Source organism: Peromyscus eremicus, chromosome 4 (assembly GCF_949786415.1).
Source record: "Peromyscus eremicus chromosome 4, PerEre_H2_v1, whole genome shotgun sequence".
Taxonomy (NCBI): domain Eukaryota; kingdom Metazoa; phylum Chordata; class Mammalia; order Rodentia; family Cricetidae; genus Peromyscus; species Peromyscus eremicus.
In genome coordinates, this window is record NC_081419.1 from 148645364 (window position 1) to 148672070 (window position 26707).

Sequence of the window (26707 nt, forward strand, 5' to 3'; positions counted from 1 at the left end):
CCTGTTGTACAATGTCTTCTGCTCTTAACCCAGATTCTCCACCTTTAACCTTTCTTATCTCAGCTGGAGTGAAGACCCAGGGCACACATTGATCCAGGCAGAGGTTTGCTTTGGCCCCACCCACAGATGCCAGGGAAGACAACTGGCCTGTCAGCACCCACCGCTGCTGATGGATAGTTTAACTCCAAGGGAAGAAATAATAATAGATACATCCCTTGACCTGTTGAAATCCTAACTCCCAAGATGACTGTGTTAGGAGGTGGGGCCTTGGAGGTGGCCAGGTCACAAGGCCAGAGCCTTCAAGAATAGGCTTGTGACCTGATAAATAAGGCCCCTGGGAGCACCTTGGCCTTCCACCGCAAACCACCACTGAAGAGCCATCCACGAGTCAGAAAGGGAACCCACGATAGACATAGGGCATGCTTGGACATCAAAGGCCTCAGAATTGTGAGCAGTACATTTCTGTTTTGTATGTGCCTCACTCAAAAGTGTCTTGTGACATAAACCAACCCAAACCAACTGACCCGGGCTGGCATCCTTGAAGGCAGGGCCTTCACTCACTCTCCTTACTTCCTGTCAGCAGCTGACATTGGTTATGAGGCCTCAGTTTCCCTTCAGGTAGAATTCTTCCTGGGGCCTCTCTGCTTGGCTGGTTTGGGCTTCCTCCTAGCTTGGTGACTGTGCTCAGTGGGCAAATGTCCTGTGTAGCTGGAGTTTTCCTGCCTGGCCCACAGTCAGGACAAATCTCTCTCACCTGCCAGTCCCACGGCTGCTCAGACCCGACCAAGTAAACACAGAGACTTATATTGCTTATAAACTGTATGGCCGTGGCAGGCTTCTTGCTAACTGTTCTTCCAGCTTAAATTAATCCATTTCTATAAATCTATACCTTGCCACATGGCTCGTGGCTTACCGGCACCTTCACATGCTGTTTGTCATGGTGGCAGCTGGCAGTGTCTCTCTGACTCAGCCTTCCACTTCCCAGCTTTATTCTCCTCCTTGTCCCACCTACACTTCCTGCCTAGCCAATGGCCAATCAGTGTTTTATTTATTGACTAATTAGCAACACATTTGCCATACAGAACATCCCACAGCAGTCCTGAGAGGTTCAGCCAGTTAGTGAAAATTGTACCCCTTTCACGGCTTGCCTCAGGAGCCAACCGGGTCACCTCTGAGGATTCTACACTTTAGAATGCCAATCATCAGGAATAATGGGGTGCGGGGGGGAGAGGGAAGGTTGGCAGGGATGACCTTGAAAATCCACCTTTTATGAGGTCAAAGATTTGCAGACCCATTAAACCACCACAGTACCCTGAGAATTAAGACATCTGAGGGCAGTTGAGGACTGAGTATGCCTCTAGAGAGAGGCACCTGCCCCTCACTGAGGGAGCAGTGAGGAAATTCGACTCCCCAGGACTGCTACTCACGCTAAATGAAATCTTTGTGCCTTTGCTCTGGTCCCACTGCCCTAACCGCCATCAGAACTTCCACAGGCAGGGAGCTGGCTGGGACACCCATGAATCAGAAGTGTAAAGTACACTCAAAGCCTTGGCCAGTAGGCCTTGGCAAGGGTAAGCCATTGGTGAACAGGTCTTTAGATTGATTTCAAATAAACAAGAAGCCAGCAGCCCTTCTATGCGGCCCTTTCATGATCTCAGAGCTCTTGGGGTGGGGTAGAGTTGCTTTGGGCTGGGGAGGGTGCTGCACGTGTGAATCTGAGTGTAAGTGACCAGGGTGCACAGGGGCAGAGGGTGGCCTTCGTGCAGCTGTTCAGGGGCCCCCCACCCTACCCCACCCACCACCGGGAGCGCGGCGTCCCCGCCTCTAACTGGCCCTGGGTGCGCCTGGGGCAAATGCGCCTTTGGTCGGCTCTCCCCTTCGCTTGGAAAGCGACCCCCGTGCGCCCCGGGTTCAAAGGCCCGACGCGGCAGCTCCAGCCCCTCGGAGGGGCGGGGAGGCGAAGGGGGTGGTGCGGGAGCCAGAAAAGCCCGAGCCACAGCCGGCCAGCCCAGCGCAGGGATGGGCAGCGCGCTCTGAAAGTTCGTGACCGCCTCAGCCAACTAACTTTTAGCCGGGTAGCGCAGCTCAGGCAGCGGCAGGACTCGAAAGCTGTTCCCGGTCCCAGTGCCCTTTCCAGATCACCAGCGGCCACCCTCCAGGCCCGGTGCTCCCGCGCCTGATCGGGGTTCATGGAGCCGGGGCTGTGGCTCCTTCTCGGGCTCACAGTGACCTCCGCTGCAGGTAAGCGGGAGGGGCGGGGCGGCGCGCCTCTCCACGCGGGAGTGCACACAAAAGGAACCCAGGCGCGGGTCTGTGCTGTGGAAAAGCTAAATGAGCCTGGCTCTGCACCCTGAAGTCTCCCAGGGGCGGGCAGAGGGGCCTGAAGACACAATGATTACTTCCACTGAGTCTGGGGGTTTCAGTCTGGGAGACTTAGGCTATTCTTTGGGCACTTTTCAGAGACGATACAAAATCGAGTTTTCACCAGAGAAGGGCAAATAGCTTTCAGACTTCACAGGAACTGAAAATAGCTTGCAAGTTTTTACTGAGTTTGTACAGAGCTTTGTAAACTTTTCTAGGCATTTGGCTTAGTGTGGAGACCGCAGGCAACATGCAACCAGCCCCTAGACATCCCAGAAGTTTGGTTGATTCTTATTCCGGTTTGGGGGGCGGGGGTAGTGGGCGCCAAGAACTCTATTTCAGCAGTTTAGGAGCCCTTCAATCTGCCTCCTGCAGGATTTGTCCCTTGCCCCCAGGCTGGGGGCTCTGGCAGGACCAGTGTGTCCCAGGGCCCCCCTGAAGCTGGGTCAGAGGGGGACTGTGAAGAGACTGTGACTGGCCCTGGTGAGAGGACTGTGGCCTCAACAGCTGCACAGCCTGCAAATCCTGGAAGTGCCGGGCAGGATCAGGGACCAGGCAGGTCTGGGGAGCAGAAGGAGCAGGGGGCCCCTGCGCACCACCGACCTCGGCGCTGCACGTGCTTCACTTATAAGGACAAGGAGTGCGTCTATTACTGCCACCTGGACATCATCTGGATCAACACTCCTGAGTGAGTTGGCCTGGGGGGTAGGGAGCATGGCTCTGTGCCAGGCCTGAGGTTCTTTGCATGGACCTCAGCCCACCTCAGTCAGACCCCCGAATCTGCCATGATGCTGCAGAGTTCAGATCTTGCAGGGTCTCCAGCAAGCACAAGTCCTATCACAGACCAGGGGTGACCCACCTTCCCTCTGACGACCTAGCCCTGGAGAAACTCAATCTTGGGTTTGAGATGTGGTAGGCAGGGAGCTGGGCAGGGGCTTTAGATGCCTGAGAAGTGTCTGAGCTCCTGCCCTAGGGGGCTGAATGGTCTGAGCCTTGCTCTAAAGCTTCCTTGGAATTCTCTGAGAGCAGCCTGGGGAACAGGGGAGGTAGGAAGGTGGGCTTGGCAGACCCAGATGGCATCCATCCTGTGAAATGGTTTCTTCCTTCCCTGCCCATCTTGGATGCCAAGCCAGAGTGACACACGAACCTCACATGACTGCCATTCCCCATGGCTGATCCCAGAGTCCACAGCCATAGCCACAGAGGCCCTCTGTCCAGCCTTAAAATCTCTTACAAGGGCCTAGTGGTGGGGTGCCAATGCAGTCTAGCACCAGCCTTTGGAGAGGACCACCTTCCCCTGGGGCCACAGGGAGGGTTGGCTGTCTCATCTTCCACTTGACTTCCACTCAATGTCTAGGATCATCCTGCACTAAGACGCACCTTGTAAGCAGGTAGATGGCTTGACCTTGCTCAGGCACTATCTCCAGTGTTTGTCTCTCTGATTGCTTGAATCTTAGACTTGGTCTGGATGCTGCTAAAATCAGTTCCTTGGGTGTTTTCTGCATCTCCTGGGACATCTAATTGAACTTGCCTAGGGATTCTTGTCTGGGAGTTTGGAGATGGCTGAGCACAAAGCCTCAGTCTGGAAAGGCAACTAATTATTCTCTTTTGCGGCTTCCTCTCTCCTAAAGCCCTTTACTCTCAGAGACCTCTGAGTAGTGGCTTTGAGGGATCACTCACTTATCTAGACATCCCAATGATGAAGTACACAGGAGAAGGGGTCCCCTGTGGGGTCCAGTGTTTTTTGGACCTGGTGACAAGATCTCTAACCACATCCAGGTAGGTCCAAATGCCTGAATGGCAGAGTTGGCTTCAGTGATGAGCCACTCAGACTCCTGCATAGGTCCTGGGCTCAGCTGGACCCTGGGTTTGTTTAATCATGGCTGCTGCTGGGCTGCAACTTGTCCCTTACTGAACCAAGGTCTGCCCGGGTCTCACCAGTTCTGGAACGATGTCATCTGCTTCCCCGCTGTGTCTGATGAGGCCCTTGGACAACCTGTCAGCCACAGTGGGGAGGTGGGAGGATAACAAGGATGCAGGCATGGATTGATTGCTGTTCTCAGAGAGCCTCAGGCCCGCCTTTCTTAGAGCCACCAGCACCCTGACCACTGTCCTCCTTGACTCCTAACCGTCTGGCATCAGGATCCCACCAAATGAGCACTGCAGAGACAGGGCCACTGGGTAGTCAGTAGTGGCCCTGGGTCCTAGTCTTGGCTAGAATCCCATAGGAGAAAGAAGAAACTCAGCAATAAGGGACAGGGGTCTCTGTTTCTCCTCCAGACTACTGAGCACCACTCGGGCAGGAAGTGAGCACCTGGGACATGTCCCAGAGCCTCCATAAACACCCAGAGATATCTGAGGTCCTATGCTGGAGTTCTGAGCTGTCTGAGGCTGTCCGAAAGGAAGCTGTGGGTAATCTGCTTTTGCCAGGACAGCCACCTGGAATGAGTCTCTCTCAGTGTTTGGTTGATCTCTTCCTGTCTTCCCCCACCTTGTTTTACTCTAACCAGTGGGGAGAAAGGGGGTGAACCCAGTGTCCTGGTATCCCATTCAACTTCTTGGGAAAGAAAAATGACAGTTGCCAGACTTGAGCACTTTGAATTCAGACAAGATAAATATGTTAGTAGGGAGATGTTTCCTGAATGGCCTTATTCTCTTTCTGTGCATTCGTGCACATACACACACACACACACACACACACACACATACACACAAATTCATTCCCTTTCTCCTCTCCTTCCTTCCAGTAAGTAGATCCAGTTGCTATCTTTAAAATTCTTGCAACAATATTACAATGATAGAAAAAGAGTTCAGTGGGCCTCTGGTGGAAGGGAAAAACCGGAAGAGGTACTGACTGGCACACAAGGTCTGTGGCTAACTCCTCATCCCCAAGTCTCAGCCTCTCCTCTCCAGTGGTCCCTCCCTGTTAATAAATAAAGTTGCCTGGGGTCAGAGCTATTAGCAAGCTGTAGGAAAGCAGGGCAGTGGTGGCGTACACTTGTAATCCCAGCACTTGGTAGGCAGAGCTAGGCAAGTCTCTGTGTGTTCAGGGATACAGCCATCATTGGATACACATGCCTTTAATCTCAATACCAATCATGGAAAACCTGGAGGTCTATACAGACAGGCCGTGATGAGGCAGTCATGTGGTTGGGTTTACAACCAATGAGAAGGCAGAACAGAAATTCTATATAAGGACTTTAACACAGAAAGTAGCTCTGGTTCGGAGAGGTAGGACCACCGCAGGAGGAAAGGTAAGGTTTTAGCTCTTAGCTCTGACCTCTTGGCTTTCTTCTTTGCATTGGTTCTGTGTTTCTTATTTAATAAGAAGGTTGGTTACATCTACACCTCCCTCTTACCATCTTTGTCCTAAGCAGACCTCCTCTTCTCACTCCCCAAATGTTCCCACCAGGATGTGGTTGCTCTTGGTCCCTGTGGCTGTCTGCTCAGGTTGGAAGAGGAGCCTTGATCCTTGTTCCTAAACTAAGAACCTCTTGAACTTTGGGTGTTTTTACTTTTTCATGGCGTTCCTCTTCCTGCCCATTCAGCTTCGTGGAGACCAAGTCCACCCTCTGCCTTTGTCTTTGAAGGACACTAGTGAGGTCCTTCTGAAGATCGTGTTGAGAGTAGGCCTACTTCTACAACTGACACTCTGCAGGAGTAATGTCGGAAGTTAACATCAAGCCCCATTCCACATCCTCATGGGAGGTTAACTGCTAGTTTAGGCTCAAGGGACCTTTATATTCCCAAGAAGATCTGAGATTCTCTGGTGCTCCCATGTTCCTCATACCCTGAGCCCAGTCAGCCTTTTCTGTCATCTCTTAGCATGCTGTGGATGCTCCATCGATGTTGGCTGACTTTTGGTTAAACCCTGGACCCAGTTTAGTTTCCTCGAATTAACTGTTGCTGTGGCTCCAGTCAAGGGCTTTCTCTCTCCCAGGAGGTCTCTTTGTCCAGGGTGTGTGGCCCTCTTCAGAGACCCTGCCTTTCGCTGCACTGTGAAGGTGCATGTCTTTCCAAGCGCCTTACCTGTTTCTTCCTCATATTCTCCAACAAAACCCACAGTCCCAAAGAAGAAGCAGATTCTCCATTTATCAGTTGCACTCTTTGGCATCTGAGATCGTAGCTAACAAATGACACAGTATCCTCCTCCTAAAACTTGCCTTGGACATGTGAGGAACCTCAGTTCCCCACAAGCTATGAGCAATTCCAACATTGCGAACAAAGAAACAAAATCCAAACCAAGGAAAACCCATCCCATCTTGTCCTGGAAAATTTGAAAAGCCTAAGATAGTGAGTGGGGAGGTGATGCATGGGATGTCATGTGTGTACACACTTGTGTGCATGGGGCTTCCTTGCATACGTGTACTTAAAATACATATATTCTCCCTTCAAGGCAGAGGATTGTACCACTCAGGTTTCACCAGAGAGACAGAAGCAATAGGGTATGCGTGTATGACTGTGTGGAGACAGAGAAAATACTACTATGTGATCACAGCTGAAGGCTACCAATGACTGAAAATTCCAGGGAGAGATAGTGACACAGACTTGAGACCAAAGGGAGCCCAGAATCAAAATTTCAGCTTTGTTAGGGAACCTCAGTCTTGACTCTTAAGGCTGCCAACTGACTAAACGGAGCCTATCTAGGCTGTGGAAGGCAATCTGCTTTGCTCAGAGGGTACTATATAAGGGACAAGGACATCTGAAAAACACCCTCCCAGTCACAGTGTCTAGGTCAGTGGTTGACTAAACAACTGGACATTAAAACAAAATCAACCCTCTTGGGACATTGCATCTAACACACCACACAGAGGTGGCGTCCTTCTGAGGTAGGTAGCTGACTGAAAACCAGCCCTATGAATAGCAGCAGAGCAGACAAGCCACCCAGCAAGAGCCCAGGGTGTGCTTCCCCACCTCTGCACCAGGAGACCTACCATCTGTTAATCCCTTAGGGACATCTGAGAGAGGCACTGTGATGCTGCGATGGCTACCATGTTTCCCAAACAAAAATCTGAGCCACATGGCTGACAAGCAGGAATGTATTTATGGAAAGAGCAGGGCAAGGCGTTGGGAATCGTGACTGCTGTAGTGGAAAGCCTGGTAATTCTGATCTCCACTCGCTCGCAAGGCAGACTCCAGCAGCCCAGAGCTATGCCCTGGAGTTCTGGCCATACTTCTCTGTGTGGCAGGAGGTGGCATCAGCTCTCTGCTTCCCCTCTGTAGGGTGCAGATTCTGGTCCAGCTTTAAGGCAGTGCCCAAGGGGGTCTCCCTGAGTTCCTCCAACTGACATCTCCTAAGGACGTCCAGTTTGCTGCTTGGCCTTTGCCAAAGCATGCCACACTGACTTAATCCTGCAGGAATGACATTTGTTTTGTGTTCTTTCCTTCCCCAAAGAAGTGAAGAGTAGACTGATAATAATAATAATAATAATTAACACAACATTTGAACTTGCATTTTAATGTCTTCTACCACAGAAAAGCATAAGCCATGCTTTCACCGTCTGTGTTCTTCAAGAAAGGCGTTTTAGCAGGTTTCTAAGAGAGACTGCCCAACTGTTAGAGGATCCCAGTAGAACCTGTGGGTCTGGGCCATGATTTCCTGCAGATTGGAGCCAGCTGCACACCCACCATTGTCCCCCTGTTCTGTGAGCCAGCCAGGACAAGATCAGTCCTGGAGATGCATGTATTTGAGACAGAAAGGACAGCGTCTTTGTAGCTATCCTGGTGTTGGGAACATGTAGTGAGTGACTGACCAGTCCTGATAACAATGGCAATGTGGGATGGTCATACATCATTTTGTGTAACTATGTGTATTCCATAGTTTGTAGGAGGCTGAGTCATTTGCCTGGGATTATGGAGACACTAAGGTCAGTTGTGTGGCTTCTGGATCTGCTCTCCCAGTCTCCCTCTGTTCTCCTTTCCCAGTACAGGCCTCCCTTATGTACTATGACTAACCTCTTCATCAATGCATTTGGTTTGTGTGTGCATGTTCATATGTGTATGGCTGCATGTGTCGTAGAGGTGGGAGCCAGAGGTCAATGTCATGTGTTGTCCTCAGTCACTTTCCATATTCGTTTTTCAGACAGGGTCTCTCACTGGGACCTGGGGCTCACTGATTAAGTTAGATTGTCTACTTAGCAAGTTCCAGGGGTCCCCCTGTCTTCATCTTCTCAATGCTGAGATTACAGACACAACACCACCATGCCTGGCTTTTCATGTGGGTGCGGGGGATTCAAGCTCAGGACTTCATGCATGGGCCACTTCACAGGCTGAGCCATCTCCCCATTCCAAGAATCACTTTCATGGATGCCATGTCTCCATGGCAGTGGGTTGGGCTCTGGGACAAGGCTTCTGTTCTTTGCAATAGTGGTGTTGATCCATATACATGACTCTTCGGAGTCATATGCCCCTTTGCAGGATTATTTTTATAGATATGAAAAAATACACAAGCAAAAGCACAAATTGTTGGTCCATCACATGTCCTACATTTTATTCTGGAAGCAGCGTGTTGACTTGATGAGAAGAACATGACTCCCTGTTAGCCTTCAAGAGCCATGAGTGGGCCCTCTGAGATGGTACTGTGCATGCCTGCTGTACTGGAAGGTTAAGCCTGATGACAGAGATGCTGGGATGGACGGGTGTGGATCTCAGGGATTCATAGCCCACTGGCTCCATCTTGCAGATGGGATTTCTTTTTTCTGACTGTTGGTTTCATGCACTCTCACTCTTTAAGTCCACGCCCTGACTCGCTTCTCATTGCCTGGTGCCATCACTAAGGTTATGCATAGAAGAGAGGTGAATTTGCTTCAGTCCATTCCTCCTTGCTGTCCAGACTCTCATGCACTTTGGGTGAAAGACTCATGGCATTTAGAAAGAAAGGGACCTCAGGGGTCCCTCGTGTGCTTTTCTACAACCAGGGGAAGCAGACCGGCTGTCATTAGAGAGCTCAAACTTGTTGGATATTCCACTTTGAAGATGTCCCTCCATGGGCCTCAGTCCCCTGTGTGCCAGTAGGGAGTGAAGATTGTATGAAGGTGACTGGCCCAAGGATCTGGGGACTGGTTAGCATGGTGCTTTGACTGGTCACATGCAAGGTCTTGAAAATGTAGCCATCTCAATCCAGAACAACTTCCATCAGTACAGACACACCTCTCCACAAAGTGACTGCCTTGCTAGGCCCCATCCCATTCTTGGAAGGCATCAATGGCTAGAAAATCCCTTCTTGGATGCTAGGGAAGTGGACTTCTTGGACCATCTTACCCTGATCTCTCTCTTGGCCAGGAGTCCCCAGCAGTAAGTGCTTACACTCTTCTGTCCCTCTCAGACCTGCAGCATTTCTGGAGACACTGTTCACGTTCTACTGGTGTCCAGTTAGCATAAAGGTTTCCAGACCTTGGGAGAAGGCGTGTCTGGCTGTCCCAGTGGCTGATAAGTAGCTCGATAAAGGCACCTGTGGCCAAAGGTTGTTGCAGGTGGGAAGGGATTTTTGTTCCACCCTCTTCTGTTATTTCCTGTTGCTTCTCTTTGTTCTTGGTAAATAATCAGAAGGCTTGGGGACTAGGGCATGGTGCTCCCTGAGGTCCCTGGTACCAGCTCCCTTGGCACAGTAGGTGGCACCTTGCCATTTCTGAGCAAGGTAAAGGCTCTGTTTGGAGTCTCCCATTAAATGCCTTCTCACCTGGGAGAGTCGAGTAGACTCCCAAGTAAGGGATTTGTAGTTGACAACCCCCCAGGGTTGAGAACTTCCGTTCTGCATCTCTCTCCAGAACCAGGCCCTGAAGTGGGTACAAGAGACAGGGAGTCACTAGGAGTGATGCAGAGAAGATTGTACACATGGGACTGCTGAGAAATAATTCCATGGTATGCTTTCAAGAAGGATGTGTAGAAATTGATGCTGGTCAGATGCAGTGATGCCAAGTTCAAGGTTCTGACTGCTCACATTTGCCCCCACTTCTGAGCTTGTATTTTTGCATGTATCCATTTCCACCTCCTCCATGGGAGTTTAACACCTTGCATGTCAGTTTGAGTTTGAATAACTTAGTTCTTAGATCGTTTGACAGAAATATGCTTTACTTGAGAACCTGGGGATTCAATTTCAGAGTAGGTTGCAAAGGTCAGCCCCTCAAGGTGACCTTTCCCTTGAGTTCCCACTGGCTGAAAGCCCTAGAGTCAAGGGGGACGAAAGATGCCTGGGAGCAAAGTCAGGCCAGACTGGAATGCAGCTGAACCCCGCCTGAAACTCATGGTCAGCTTGACTTGAAGCAAGAAAGATTGGTAAGAGGTTGCAACCCTATGTGACCCCAAGGGAGCGTTTGGATTTCTGCTAGATGAAAGGGGCGTTGCAGCTAGGAACTTGGCCTTAAATCTGAAGGCCTTTGTGAGTCCCTGACATCTCTGGTGTGGTTTATTCCTACAAGAATTTAAAACAAAGGAAGCTGGGAGGTAAACAATGCTTTCTTCAAGGAGGCTCTATGGCCATGGCTGGAACCCGCCTGACTTCAACATTCCAGCTCTCAATCCCGAGCTGCACCCTTGGCATCTCAGCATGTCTGCTGGGGAGCTGTTACAGGGTCCGTTCCACACTGCAGGAGACCCTGTTTAGCCATCACTCAGTTCTATTTCACAGGAGAAGATGACCTACTCCTGTTCTCTGTTAGCACAACAGTACTGAAGATGAGAAACACACACATGCAAAAACTCACATGTACATGTGTGCATGCCCAACATGTCTACATGGGTGCAAACACTTAGGCTCCTTGTTGGGTTTAGAATCAACTGTGCTCAAAGGGAAAACTGACGTGCAGAATGGCTGGATGTGGTGAATGATGGTTGCTGTAGGAATAGGTTGCTTGTCTAGGCACAGTTTAGGAGGTTAAATTCCCAGCAGCCCACAGGTCTCCCTAGCGTAGACTGACAGGACAGGACCATCATGCTGCATCTGCCTCAGCCTGGCACAGAGTCTTAGAGCCAAAAGCTCTTGTAGAACTTGGCAGCACTCAGCCTGCCCTACTTTTATGGCCTTCGGAGGCAGACTTAGCAGGAGGTTCTAGTAAGCAGTGACTGGAGCATTTCGGCTCAGAGCCCTATATCCCAACCCAGTAAGTTTAAAACCAGAAACAGATTTGTTTCCTAGTCTGTTAGAAAGGCCTAGAGACAGGGATGGCCAGAGAACAAATGGCCTATGGTGCATAGCGGAGGGGAAATTGCTTTGCTGAAAGTTAGAAGCAACTAATTGAGAATACAGATCTGATTTCTGTGTGTTTCTTGTATGACAGAATTGGTGCCGGAGGGCAAGGTGCTTCTAGGTATAGCTGTTCAGAGGCCCCAGACCTCAGCATGGGAAGGCAGTTTCATAAGATCAAAATGAGTGCAAAAGTCTATACCTGCAAAAAATCAACAGGTTAGCTGCTGACCTTGAGCCTGCCTGCCCCACCTCACCCCAGTTCCCTCCCTGACTTCCCATTTGAGGATAAAGCCTATTTCTCTCTAACAGGGACCCAGGTATTTTTAGTTTGAAGGAAGTGTTGGATTTATTGGCACTGCAAGATGGCACCAGGAGACAGGCCACAAGCAAGACCTTGTCATCAGCGTGATGTCGTTGAGCAAGCCTGGTCACCTTTGCTGTCCTGACATGGGCTCTCCTGAAAAGGAGCTAGGTGGGCTCCACTCACATGCCTCAGGTGATTTAAAGAGATGTGATGGTGTCAGCATTTTTGAAAACCCCCTCTCCATGGAGCCCCCTCCTTCCAGTACCTTTTGCCTCTCCTGGCTCCGCATCTGGCAGCTATTTTGAGCCCCATCTGTCCGCAGCTTTGCATAAAGTTGTAATGAAGCCAGGTCTCATGCCTACATCTGACTTGGAGTTAGCCAGGGTCATGGAGGTGGCGGGGCTGGAGAAACTCTAGCTCCTTTGATGCCTTTGGTCGGACAGTGGAAGGGAAGCTAGCTGCTCCAAGGATTCTTTAGATGTCTTCTTTTCTACATACTTTTTTTCTCTTAGCTTTTCAGGGAGAACAGAGCCTTTAACTCTTAAGCTTCCTCATAAACATGCCAGAGTGTTTTCCTGTCTCCTCTGTCCCTCTGACCCCCTGTGTGAAGAAGGGAGAGCTGGTTCTGTGTCCTGGTGAGCTGGGAGCTGACGGTTTCTGTGGCTTTGGGTTTTGCTTGTTTGTTTTTCTAAGGCCCAGTGGGCAAAAGCTTTCTGAATATGATTGGTGAGATCCTGGGAACCTCTCAGAGTGGTGGGATGGGGTGTGTGTGTTGCTGAGTTGTGGTTTTGTTGGAGTAGTCCAGGGCTTTCTCTGAAGATGGGGCCGTTGATGATACTTGTGTGATGGCAAAAGGTTCGTGAAAAGATCAGGTAGAATGTGGAGTTGGGTGGGCCTTTCTAAGTAGCCAAACAACTTGCCACTTCTCAGGTCCTCCAGCAAGGAGGATCCTCACCCAGGATCTCAGAAAGTCATCAGATTGTGTGGAGCCTAGGGCCTTCCTACTGGAGGCCACCTCCTGTCCAGTTCATGCCTTGTCCCTCTGTGCCCACACATGTGGTGTATGTGTGGGCACAGTGGTTACTCTGAGGTGGAGATCCTCCACTTGGGGTGATCTGAAGACACACTTCTCCCAGGGAGACCCCTCTTATCACTAATGGTTTGCCTTGCTGTCACCATAACAACCATCTAAAACAACTTAAGAAGGTGTGGTGATTCATACTGTCAATTTGATGGTCTAGGACCAGCTAGTCTAGTTGAGAAAGTTCTAGCATATCTGAAGGAGTTTACAGATTGGGTTCATTGAGGTGAGTAGACTCTCTCTTAATGCCATGGGCTTGGGTCCTGGACTGAATATAAAAAGGAAGAACAAGCTGAGTTCATGTCTCTCTGCCTAACCCCGCTCCTGCTCTGGAGCCTTCCCCACCACCATGACAGTCTGTGTTGGCAAACTGTGAACCCGACAGACTTCTTCCTTGACTTGCTCTTGTCTGCTGTGTGATCACAGCAAGAACAGTCGCGAGCATCAGGAGGAGGGATTTGTTTTGTTCATGGGAAGGGACACACCTCTCTCCCGTGACCTTCCTCCTCCTCCTCTTCCTCCTCCTCCTCCTCCGCCTCCTCCTTCTCCTCCTCCTCTTCCTTCTCCTCCCCCTCCCCCTTCTTCTTTTTTTTTGTTTTTTCAAACAGGGTTTCTCTGTTTTTCAAGCCAGGTAGCCCTGGCTGTCCTGGAACTCACTCTGTAGACCAGGCTGGCCTCGAATTCGGAGATCCACCTGCTTCTGCCTTCTGAGTGCTGGGATTACCCTCACCCCCACCCCAGCTCAGTCACATACTTTTAATACTCTGTATCAACTCTCAGTGATGCTGTCGTACTATGATTCCAGCCAGGGCTTAATCCTTTGAGTAGGTCAGAGCCCTTCTGACCACTAATCCCCTAGGGTCTTGTAATCCAATAAAGTTGACAGTTATGATTAATTACCACAGCTTCGTGTTGCAGGACTATAATCTCAGCCTCTTAGGGAAGCTGAGATGAGAGCATTGGAAATTAAAGGCAATAGAATGAGTTGAAGGCTGGAGTAGGCAACTTAGTGAAAATAGGAAAAAGGAAAAGTGAAACTGTAGTGAGAGAGGCGGGTCAGTGGGAGAGTGCTTGCTAGTTGCATGGGCCCTAGGCTCAATTCCCAGTATGGGGAGGGGGATTAAGCATATCTTCCAAAATGGGAGGACAGATGGAGGACCAGAACAGTAGAAAGCCAGTTAGCCAGTCAGGAATTCTGTACATTTAGGAGACAGAGCAGAGAGTCACCCTCGGCACAAGCAGATACCTGTTACTGAGACATTGTGATAGTGTTGAGGAAGGGCATGAGCGACATACCTGTGCAGAGGTAACCAGGCAGACACGGTCAGTGACTCAGCTGGACAAAGTTCTGCTATTTTGACCCCAGGAGACTGTGTCAAGGCTAGTCCCCAAGGATACCACACCTTCAGAAAAAGATATGTCTGTCTGTCTTGGAACTGATGGTGAGGGGGTCAGTGCTCAGTAGTGATAACCATTGTTTGGAAATGTCTTAAAAGTCATCCATCAATCACAACATGGGACCCTCGTTGTCTCATAGCTCTAAATTCTCTACAGTTTTAGCTTTTCCAGGGGGCTGTGAGAACTCTGCCATGGGCTTTTCCAACGTTGATCTGCAGTAGAAGCAAAGGAAGCTACAGGTGGCCAGTTCTCTGCTCCCATGTTTGTGAAATAGGAGGTGTAGGTGAGAGCCCATGCAGCCAGCAACTGTACATGTATGTTTTCTGCTTGATTGAGGACATGCAGAACCTAGACTTTCTGTACCGTTTCATCCTTGGAAGTTGGATGGCCACCCTATGGGCTGTCTGGCAGACTTTCATAAGTGCATGATGAGTGAACAAGGAAGAGGGTGAGTAAAAGTCAAGGCTCCTGATTGACTCAACCAATTATCTGGAGCTGGGCTCTGAGCGGGGGATGGAGGCACGGAGTGTGTTTGCTCCCAGCTGCTCAGGGCTGGTGCGTGGAACTTGACATTCCACCGTGGCACAGATGGAAGGAAAGGACTCTACTCAGCTCCGTTTGCTGGCTTCATCCTAATTCTTTAGTATATTGGTGCAGTAAAAAACATCTCGGAGACATGGAGGCCTTCCTGTCATACCTGAGAAGGTGGTTGCCACCTCCTAAGTACAGAGTCCAGGCTTGGTGGGATACCTTGTTCAGGTCCACTTGGTTAGACAAGTGCTTCCTGGCACTTGTGCATCCTGTTACACTGGAGAGAACACAATTCTAACTGGCTAACGTTTCAGAGTTAGTCAACAACATGGCAGACACCACCGTCCTTGCCTGAAGGTTTAAGATGATGGCCAAGTGGTTCTATCTAAGGAAGGCTTTAACAGAATCCAGACCTGAGCCATGACTAGACAGCATGTGAGGATCTCAGAGGGGTTTGTCTGGAGCCTGGGAGGCAGGAGGCTGTATCCAGTGATGATGCTGCCTCCTGACCACCTACTAGCTAGGAACCATTTGTTTTTCCTCTCTCTGCCAGCATGCTCCCCAAAGCCCTATGAGCTGTGTGCTGCGCTACCCCACTGTCTTTGCTTTCCTGTTTCAGAAGGGAAAGCATGAACAGAAGGAGACAGATCATGAACTTGACACACGTCCTGAGAGTAGAATGAACATTCCCTACTGTTGGGGAGGCATTCAACCAGAACTTGAATTCCTTTTTTTTTTTTTTTTTTTAACTTAGAACAACAACTATATTTATATACCCAATAATAATAGGTACTAATTTTGTCAGTGTTTCCCTCTGCTTGGCTGGCTTCTCATGAGAGAAGCCACTAGCCTTGAAGCTGTAAACTCAGATGTTCACTATATCTGTATCTGCAACAACCGAGCAGGAAGTGGCAGGCACAGAACTGTTGCGGGAACTGAAGCCTGGGCTGAGTGCGGTGCTATCTTGCAGCCAGCTCGAGGTTGGCACCTCCATGGTGAAATGTGGGGCTGCTGTCCAGGCAACCTTAGTTATGCAAGAGAAGCTGAACAGCACACTGTTGGATGGAGGAAGCTGACCATGCCAGGATGCTAACCTGAATGTGAATTCCTGCTTCACATGCAGGGCCTCCTATCGGTTCCATGGTGTTGGCCCAGACCCTTCTCCAGCAAGTGTTGCTAAATGCCACTCAGTGGGGAAATGAGGAGCGATTTTTCTTTCAGTTTGATCCACTTTCCGGATGGTTTTGAACTCAGCAGGTGATGCCCATCTGCCGATTCCCAGCTGCTCCCTTGTCGTATCTGTGCCCACCCTTTAAACGTCACGTGCAGCTGCCAACCTCACTGTTAGAGAGGCAGAACTCACTCATTGTTCTAGGAAAAAGCCCCAGAACCAGAAACGGGTTTTTTGTTTTGTTTTGTTTTGTTTTTCCTAAAGTCGTTTTCCTTGTTTGAAAACTTCTCATCGAAAGATAAATGAAGGGTGTTTGGTGTGCCGCTGCAGATGAAGACTGAATGCAGGCGATTTGGGAGTTTAATATTTAATAACATTTGTATATGACATTTGGGAAAACTTGAAAAATAAAGACACTGTGATAAATAAGATTCTGGCATCTTCACTGCTGATTAAAGAGAGTTCTCAGTACATAAGTTGAGAGATAATTTGTTATACAAACACGCAGAGCACTAGATGTTGCATATGTAGGTATGATGGAATGTGTTTTGTTTATCCATCCCTTCATCTGCTTCTCTTGTGTGGGCCTCTGGTATAACTAACATCAACAGATGGAAGGACTGCCTGTCTCGACGAGGAATTGCATTATCAAACCCTCCTGCTCAACTGTAGGCTGTCACGATTGAGTTGAGAATACTGGTCCAAGGTTCTCCGCCAATTTAATTCCATTTTCATGGTTCCACTATTAAGTATTTCGTGTTGCTCATTTAGGGCATGGTGACAAAGGGCAGTGACAAAAATGAAGTACAGACTCTTACAAAGTGGGAGGTGGTGTATGCCCTGCCTGCCAGGATGAGGGAGGGCAGGAACGGGCATTGCTATGGTTTTCTGGTTCCTTTATTGCTTAGTCACACATCACAAACACAGCAGACTGATGAGTGGAATTTTTCTGCTGATGAAACACAACTTCTCAAACCAATTAAATAATCAAAGGAGCTAATTTTCATCCACTGCTAACTCTTTGCTGAGCGTTTTCCCACACAGCATCTCATTCCAGCAAATGCCTAGCAATCTTTTTGTATACTGAGAGGGTGGAGTGCTGGTCCTGTAAGTGCTTTACAACTTAATAATGGAATTACCAGGTAATCTCCCTGCACTCTGTGTACCATTTCTACGCCTAAGCATAGTGCTTGATGTTTCTCTTTTATGAATTTTCATCTCCCAGTAGCATGTGAATTCTTGTAGGCATGGGTGTATCTATATTTCACACTTAAAATAATCCTAGTTACATGGTGGATGCTTAAGAGCCTGTGAAGTTTCTTTGTAATGATGTTTTTCATGACTGAACTCATTAAACTGCAAAGAATCTGGTCTTGTCAAGCTGGGATTACCTCACAATTAGCAACCAAAGGCTCAATCAATGTCTTTTTTGTTTCTCTCTCTCTCTCTCTCTCTCTCTCTCTCTCTCTCTCTCTCTCTCTCTCTCTCTCTCTCTCTCTCTCCCCTTAGTATTTTGTTGTGGTGGTTCTCTTGGGATAAGATCTCATTCTGTAGCTCATCCTAGTCTGTGTAGCTGAGGCTAAGGTCTAACTGGAAGTGATCCTCCTGCCCCAATTCTAATCTTCTTTTAGTCCCTGCAGCTGGTACGGAAGAAGTAGAAAGTCAGCTCTGAGCTCTGCATTGTTGACTTTGGTTTTGTGACAGTTTTATAGCCCAACCTGGCCTCAAACTTGTTATGTCATCACGGTTAGCCTTGACCATCAATCCTCCCACCTCCCAAGTGCTAGGAGTACAGGTGTGCGCCCCACACCCAGCTCTGCTACCTGCTTCTGAGGAACAGGTATTCCGCAGTCAGATCTGGGCAGGAAACACCCTGACCTGGCTCGGATTTAGAGGCCCCCTGGTGGCTCTCTTTGGCCACGCATCTTCCACCCATTGCAAGGAGACTCTGAAGCTAAAAAGCACCTTTTCCAGACAATCTTCCCAGTATTCTGAGTCCTAGGATCCTCCTACATGAAGGTCCCTGAGCCTGTGACCCTTCTAGGGCCTGTGTGTGTAGATATTACCTAGTGTCTGACACTAAGGGCCCAGGTACATAGTCCTCAACCTGCAGAATAGGTGCTTGTAAGATGGTGAGTTGACAGGTCTTGGGACAGGGCCTGGGAGTGGAGAGGCTGCCTTGGTGTGGGATGAAGCAGGAGGAAGAGAAGTGGCCAGTGTTGTTTGGGTTGCCCTATTTCATCTGAGAACTCTGAGGAAGACCTGTACCCCTAATGTATGGCTGCTATTCTGAGGTGTTATGGATGTCATCTTTCCAGGTTGAGGGATGGGATTCTTGGATAAGCATTATCAGACTGACCAATAATCTTTTAATATTTAGACCTGGAGTAGGTGGGCTTCCATGTTGAACACTTGTTCCAAACCCTGTACATCTTCACTGGAGCAGGACATGCCAAGGAGCCCTGGCCAGCTCCTAAGAGCCTTCCATACCCTGGGGAGGGGGCTCAGCTCTGTAAACACTCTCTGAAGCTGTTGGGGCGTATGTACACGGCACTCCTTGAGGTTGCTGCAGAAGTGCTAACATGTCTCTACGAAGAAGCACACAGCCATCTTATTCCCTTCCTTTTGAAACACTTTAGGCAGAGCATTTTGCTTCAGCTGAGTGGCTCGACACCCTCAACGCAAAATCAGCTGACAGCAATTTCAGAATTGCAGGTCTTGATGTTGATGGAGAAATAGGAGCATTGCTGTTCCTCATGTATAATTTTCACCAAGAAATGGAGGACTAGCTTTAATGTCAACACTTAGAGATTTACTGTAACCCTGTTCCTGGAAAAATACACCTTCAGCCAAATCTGGGCCCACAACAATGACCACATTATTCTCCCCGACCCCCTTCTGTTCCTGAGAAAAGATCCAGGTCCCAACAGGACCTTCCTTCTCCCTCTGCCTTGCTCGGCAGCAGGGCCTCTCTGGGTTGGCAGGGAACCTCGATCTGCTGCTGCCTCTTGGGGTGCTTGGTAGGGAGGAGTTGGGGCAAAAGCAGAGAAACATGGGATGGATGGGGTACTCTCCAGTCTCCAAGCCAGCAGGGAAGAAGGCTGCTGTGAAAACATCTGGTCCCCACAGGCCACCCTGCCTGACTCTCCTCAACACCCCCCAAAAGACTTCATAGCTGCATGCTTCTAAGGAAAAGAAATTCAATTTGATTTTATTTTGAAAACACAGAGAGGATTCAAGGCCACCCTTTGAGGTGGATAATTGGTGATATTCTGTGGGACTCATAGAAACAGGGATGAAGAAGAAGGCCCAGACTTACTGGAAGAGGGCCTCTGGCCCCATAAGCTTCCTCAAGTTCTTAGTAGTTTGTCCCCAAGATCATGTCCAGTTACATTAATGAATTAAGCGTGTGGTTTTAACTTCTTCTCACTCAACTCTAGAAGTCTTTCCTCTCTGGAGAATGAGCCATGGTTGGGCTGTGCTCACTCTTAAAACCAGATTTAAACGTTTATTGCTCTAGATGACATGCCTCCCAATCCCTACTGTAACCAGAAGTGGTTGATCATTTCAGGCAGTTTTTGCTGCACAATAAGACCTTCCCATGGTGAATTCCATTCTCAGCCGCCCCACTGAGGTGGTGGCGACGGCTCCTGGAGAGCATCGAGTATACCCGCTGGTGTTTGCCCCTTTGAGGAAGCTGCATCTGGGGGCTGGGGTGGATCTCTAGTAACTGTAATTGCATCTGCCCCATTTTCCTTAGTGCCGGCTGTGAGGCACTGAAGTTGCCAGGGACAGCCTCAGGTACAGAAGGCACTTACAAACACCAAGTCAGGCCCCAGACAAGGACCAGCACATGGGTCACATCAGATGTCTTTGTCAGGAGCATTGGGTAAATGCAGGACAGCTTCCTAGCGCGAAAGTCCAGTAGTTCATGTGTGTGTGTCTGTGTGCATATCCATGAGGAGGGCACTGTCAACCTCAGATCTTACTCTCAGGAGCCATCCTCCTTGTTATGGGGCAGGTTCTTTCACTGGCCTGTAGCAGGGATCTTAGAAGGTCTTAATAAAATCAAACCTGAGGCCAGTTATTGGGGTGAATGCTGGAAGATCAGAGAGACAGAACAGGCCACAGCTACCTCAACTTACCATTTCCTCAGCTGATTTTGTTTCCTCAGACTGGAAGCTTCTGTGTCCTCATCCCAATGGCTCTCAGCTGAACTGCTGCTCGAAAGCCTGAATGCTTAACCAGCTAAATGCTTCTAGTTCCTGGTCTTCACACCTTATACACCTTTCTGCTATCTGCCATCACTCTCTGGGATTAAAGGCTCACTTCTTGGGATTAAAGGCGTGAGTCACCATGCCTGGTTATTTCCAGTGTGGCCTTGAACTCACAGAGATCCGTGCCTCCAGAAGGCTAGGATTAAAGGTGTGAGTGCCACCATTTTCTAGCCTCTATACCTAGTGGCTTTTCCGTTCTCTGACCCCAGATAAGTTTATTAGGGTGCACAATATTTTGGAGAACACAATACTACCACACTGGCCTAAACAGTTAGACTGGCTGATGACCAAGCCCCAAGGATCCTTCTGTCCTAACTCCCTAGCATTGGTATTATAAGCACATGCCAACACACAAAGTTTTTTGTTTAACTCAGGTCCTCATGTGTGAGAGGATTTTAACTGAGACAGGCTGGGGATGAGCTAGAGGTCCAGGCTGGGCTCTAAGGACCTGCTATGCAGGAGCCTTCATGGTTTGATCCGGAAAAGAGAGAAACCCAGAGGAGCTTGCAGCCTGGCTTTAGGCACCTCGGTTAGGTTGAGGTGCTCCTGAGTGCATAGACTTGCATCAGCTCTGTGTGGCTACTAGGGCAGCCAGCTCTTCCCTAGGCCTCCTGCATATCTCTCCATCTCAGCAGACCATTTGGATGTTGGGTTCATTCCAGATGGTCCCCAGCTAGCATGCTATAGTGGGGGTGCTTCACCCTGCATTGGCTGAACAGACCCTCCCCCTCACATTTCTCCATGCTCTGCAGACAGACTGTGCCCTATGGACTGTCCAACTACAGAGGAAGCCTTCGGGGAAAGAGGTCCTCAGGGCCATTTCCGGAAAACTCCCAACCTTCTCCACGGACACGCTTGCGCTGCGCTTGTACAGGGATGGATGACAAGGCCTGTGCACACTTCTGTGCACACACTGCAGATGTCAACAGGTATGACACACCTTCTAGTCCCACTCATATCGAGGTACAAGTCACTGATGGGCAAAGCTAACCCGGAGGCTTCACAAGGGTGGGTGAAGGGTGGCTTGGGCAGGTCCTCAACCACCCTTGCCTTTCAGAACTGAGGCCACAGCTTCTGCAGCCTGGAGTTCTGTAAACATACCAGAATGAGTTGGAAATGTTTAAGAGTAAGGAGCCCACCCATCTCCATGTGTATTTTTAGTTTCTTTGCCAACAGCCATCAGGAGTTTATATTCTCACCGCCTCACACAAAGGACCCCTTGTCCTAGGTCACCCATTGGGTGTCATTGTAGCCCCTGGATCTCCTCTCTGAGTTCGACACTGCTTTGCTTCTCAGCTGCACAGGAAAGGACATAGATCCATTCTGAGTGGGAAGTTACCATACTTGCCCTGGGGCAGCCACCTGGACTACTGTTCCCTAGATAGCTAAAAGCTCCTGGCTCCTTTCCCCTTTACATCGGGCAGAGACTCATCAAGCCAGGCAGGCAGAGCAGCCTATTGCCAGACTGAAGGAAGGGCTGAGTGGTGTTGTAGATGGGCCTCGTATGTCCTCCTTTATGGGCTTAATGATCCATCTGAGTAGGGTGACCCCAAAGCAAAGCCGGCTCTGCCGTCTGGAGAACATGGTGCTGTGTGCTTTTGTTCTCCCAACTGGGGTTTTGCGAATCCAGTGAGTAACTGAGGAGTGTGTTTGGTACTCAGACATCGGTCCTACAGTTGGTGCTAGGGACCTAGTCCTTGGGCAATACACTAATTTCCTTGTTGGTGGGGAAGAGGAAGTCATAATTTGACACCCCCAAGCCAGCCATATGGAAATGCCAATTCCTGAAAACTGCTGTGTCCCCACAGTGATTCCTGGAGAGCAGGAAGACCAGCTGCAGAAGAGGAGGGGGAGACCAGAGGCCCACGCCAGAGGTGAAGATGGGGTACATTCATTCAGGGGCACAGAGTGGGTGGAGATGCAGCGTCTGATCTCAATAAGTGACCCGTGGAACTCCAGAGCTCACAAGGGTCCCCACCAACTTTGGTCTGTCAGCTCTGGATGTATATGTTTATTGTCACCTCTCTGGTCCTGAGTAAACACTCTGTGTTTTTGGAGCCCGCCCACCCGGTGTCCCTCTTTGTTCCAGGGCGGTGACAGCCACCTCGGCTCTCACCGGAACAGCAAAGCCAGTTACCTGAGGTTCTCACAGCTCTCTGGCCTCTACTTCTGCAACCAAGTGATCCTTGTTAAATCATTTCTTCTCAGTAGAAATGGATGTGCACATGGGCAGTGGAGCCCCGCCCCCACCACTTCCAGCTCATTTTAGTATTGTTTTAATACCTGCCTCTTTGTTTGTTGTGTGTGTGCATCTGTGTGTGTGTTTGTTTTTTGGTTGATTTTTGATATGAGCAATCTTGAGGGCTTCCTACAACCAAGATGGGCTTATTTGACATTCTACCAATCAGAAGTCATTATTAATAATGTCTCAGCTGCATATCTGCAATGGGATGGTAATTTATGTTCATAATAATAGCCTGGAGGTGGCTTCAGTTCCTACAGGAAATGATCAAGGGAAGATTGAACCAAGTCCTGTGTACAGGAGTTTCCCAAATCCATGAGATGGCCTCCAGTGGTCTAGAGAAGATGAAAGGAAGCAGAGAGGCCAAGGAGCCAGCAGGTCCTCAGGGAGTGTGCGCCAGACCTCAGCTGGGACCCAATCAGCCTCCTCTTCCTTCCTTCCTTCCTTCCTTCCTTCCTTCTTTCCTTTCTCTCTTTCCCCTCTTTTCACTTTTTTCTACCCCTAATCAAACTTCTGTTGGTGAAAGTCTGGTGTGATTAAAGCTATCCATTCATTTTATCATTTATTGATTTACTCACACATTCATTCAACCAAGATCTGTTGTGTACCTGCTACATGCTGGGTCCTCACTATCTTAGACATGCAGAGAATGAGGCACTGGGTCTTCATTAGTTTGTTTGGTGGTAGAAGCAGACAGTAGACAGACAGACAAATATACACAGTACAAACTGAGCAAGCAAAGGAAAACAAGATAGAAAGTGCTGGGGTGGCTGTGGTTTGTGATTCGGTAGACTGAAGCCATCTAACCAGCCAGGTGACCTTAGCACAGAGGTGGGAGGTGAGGCATGAGCTATGTGGAGGAGACAGGGGAACTAGAGGGACGGATGTCCTGGGGCTTCTCCATCATAGGAGCTATGTGCAGAGAAAGCGCAAGATGCCTCCTTCCAGGCTGCTGCTGGTGTGCCTGTTCTGTCACGTGATGCTGTTGTGATTGTTCTGTCACATGATCAAAAGATGAGCTCGGGATGCTGGAGAGACATTCAACCAGTAATGTGCTTACTGTGCAAGCCTGAGGGTGACGGCCAGGGAGGCAGGAAAGCAGCTGGGCTCTCTGGACAGCTAGCCCAGCCGACACCAACAGCTCCAGGGCCTCATGAGAGACCCTGTTTCAAAGAAAAAAATAGGCGACTAATCCTGAAGAATGACACCTGAAATTGCCCTCTGACCTCCTCAGGCATGTGCACACACACGCATGTGCACACATACGCATATGCACACACACGCATAGGCTCTGCCCCCTCACCCCATCCACACATCCAATCAAAAATGAGATTGGATTTCATAGCAGGTGTCCCACTGGAGCCTGTAAAGCAGCCTTCCAGAACCTTCTAATTCATGTAAAGTTCTTAGAAGGCAGTTTCTGCCAGAGGAAAGCCTTTAATTCAAAGTCTTTAATTCAGCCAGCGTCTCTCCCTGCTTCCCTGTAAGACATGAGTTAGTAAAGGCCAGAGTCACACAAAGAGTGAACCAACAGAAGGCCTCCCAGTGGCCACACCTGCTGCTATTAATCTTTTCACACCTTTGTACTCAGCCTCTGAAGTTGCTCAGCACTGGTACTGGGAACTTCCAGGCAGGAGACAGCTAGAGGTGTGGCCAGGAATCACTTCTTCAAGTTGGAAGAGCTGGTGTGCTGTCATGACACCTCTCCTTTTTCTTTTGTTCTCTTTCCTTGAAATAGGATGAAGTCAAGGACAGACAAAGCGGGCCGGCCATAGCAGGCCGCTACCATGCTTCTTGCTTTCCATAGCGGACTTCACCCTCGCTCTCCCTGCCTACCAGCTGCCTTCCACGAAAGAGCCATTGTGCTTATGCTGACAAGGTTCAAATTTCCTGTTTAGGGACAAGGGGGGAATTGCCCTGAGTAGAAAAGAAAGGAAGACCCACCTAAAGAGCCTCCACTTACTGGTACACCCCTACCCCAAGAATGCCCAAGTCCAAAGGACCCCAGCTTCCCTAATGGGAAAAATGATCCCAGATGTGCCCTGGGGGCCAGATGCCTTCGGCTCCAGTTTCACAAGGAAGTTGTTTGGGAGGTATGTTAAGTCAGAAAGCTACTTACTGGCTTTTGACATGATTCCTCTTGGAGAGTAAGTGGACACCAGGCTGGCTCTTTACAAAAGTAAACACACATCCATCTCCTAGAAGATGCAGGACACCCATGTGGCTGGAGCAGCTCTGCTTCTGCAGCCCGCCAGGCCTGTGTGAGTCAGAGGCTGCTTGAGATCTGGGTCCTCGCTATGCTATGGTCTGTGAATTTGCAGTTCATAGGATCTAGAAACTTCTAGCTGTGCTTGGTACTCACCAAAAGAGTGGATCTCAGAAACAGGAAGAGAAGGAAGACAAGAAACCTCGATGTGCATGAGACAAAAAAGTGAAAATGCATCCCTGATGGTTTTGAACTTGGGGCACGCAGCAAAGAACCGTGGGTTCTGTGGATGGCCTCTGTGTCAGAGCTTCCAAGCCTGCCTTGCGGGGAGCTGCCCTGAGGAGAGTCTGGCTCAAGGCTATTAGGCTGAATATCTGCTTTCATGAATAAATGTGGTTCTTTAGAGAGTGGCTTCAAAATAAGCTGGAAACACAAACTCTTTGTACATTATGTAAATTCCTGTTTATCTATATAATTGGCAACAACTGGGACTTGTGACTCCTGGTGGTTCAAAATCTTTTAGCTGAACTCTTTCTGCTGTGCTCATGGTGAGTGTGTGTGTGTGTGTGTGTGTGTGTGTGTGTGTGTGTGTGTGTGTGTTGGGGGTGGACTGTGAGTTCCCATGTAGACTCTGCTCTGCAGACCCAGCTGGGGACAGTCTGCCCACCTCCCCACCAGGCCTCACAGCAATGAGAACCTGTCTTTGGGCGTGTGCCAGGGCACCATGCGGAGACACTTTAGCTGGTGTGTGAAATGGGGCCTTCACCAGATGTTGAACTTCAGAGGAGGGCCTCCTAAGTTATTACAGGTGTGAACGTGCCTGTCTTTTGAGGCAGGAGGGTTAGAGTGACTGTTAGCTGAGGGGGATGTACAGTTTAGAGAAGTAATTATTTATTGGGGAACTGTTTTCTACTTAACTCCTTTATGGGACCTATTAAAAGTAAAGGCACTGTAGATAGGTAGATAGACAGACAAACGGATAGATTTTAAATTGTGTTCAGGATCCAAAAATCATATTCCTTAGAACCAGAGTATGTTTAAGCACATATGTACTGTTTGGCACAGTGGCCAGATTGTATCTCAAAGACAAATCCACTCGTTGTGAGAACACTCAGAAGATACATCAAATGCATAATAATAATGATAATAAACCTAAAAGTTTGCTCTGGTTTGTGGGCTTTTCCTTGCATACACAGTTACATATCCACACTTTGTAGGCCTCTGGAGAGGGCAGGAGGGAGCCAGAGTTTGGGAAAGTATAGAGTGAGACGTGGGTGGAGTGCCGTGTTGGAATATAAACACCAAGGCAGCTGGGAAGAAGGTTTGGAGGAAGTTGTCGTCTTCCCTGGCACCCCTGCCCTTCCCCTGGCACCTCACACCTTCCCCTGGCACAGGGAGACAGTCATAGGCCTGTTGCTCACAGCATCTGAGAATTACCTCCAGAAGTGACCATAGTAGCAAGACCACATAGGGCAGAAAAGCAAAAGCGAGACTGTTAGACAAAGGGAGGGGCGGGGTGCGGGGGGGGGGGGGGGGCAGGGCGTGGGAGGGGCAGGGCGTGGGGGCGTGGCATGGGAGGGGTGGGGCGTGGGAGAGGCAGGGCGTGGGAGGGGCAGGGCGTAGGGGGGCGGAGGGATGAGTCTTGTTAAAGTATTTTAATGCAAATGCCATTATAAAAGCCATCACTTTGTATGATCCATGCTAATAAACGTTTAAAAGGGATTCTAAAGCATCTATAGGGTGCAAGGACTCTTCCCTGTCTCTGCCCCACTTTTGAATCCACTTTTGAATCCATACTCTTAGAGACCATCAGAGGAAGAGAATTGAACCAAGACAAAGACATGGATCACCTCTGCCCCCGCCCCTCCCCCCACACCAAGAAACCCAGTGTTTAGAGTGGGCTGGATCACATCTAATCTGAGAAAACCCAAGAGCCTCTTGTTTTAATTAAA

General features: G+C 49.3%; 1 protein-coding gene across 1 annotated transcript; it reads left to right on the forward strand.

The window, feature by feature from the left end:
* Positions 1 to 2025: 2025 nt before the first annotated feature.
* Positions 2026 to 25858, forward strand: Edn3 (endothelin 3). The gene is made up of 5 exons (XM_059259800.1): positions 2026 to 2241; positions 2737 to 3049; positions 21060 to 21236; positions 22116 to 22181; positions 24288 to 25858. Exons 1-5 carry the CDS (start codon positions 2190 to 2192, stop codon positions 24322 to 24324), a joined length of 645 nt encoding a protein of 214 aa, XP_059115783.1. The 5' UTR covers positions 2026 to 2189; the 3' UTR covers positions 24325 to 25858.
* Positions 25859 to 26707: the final 849 nt, after the last annotated feature.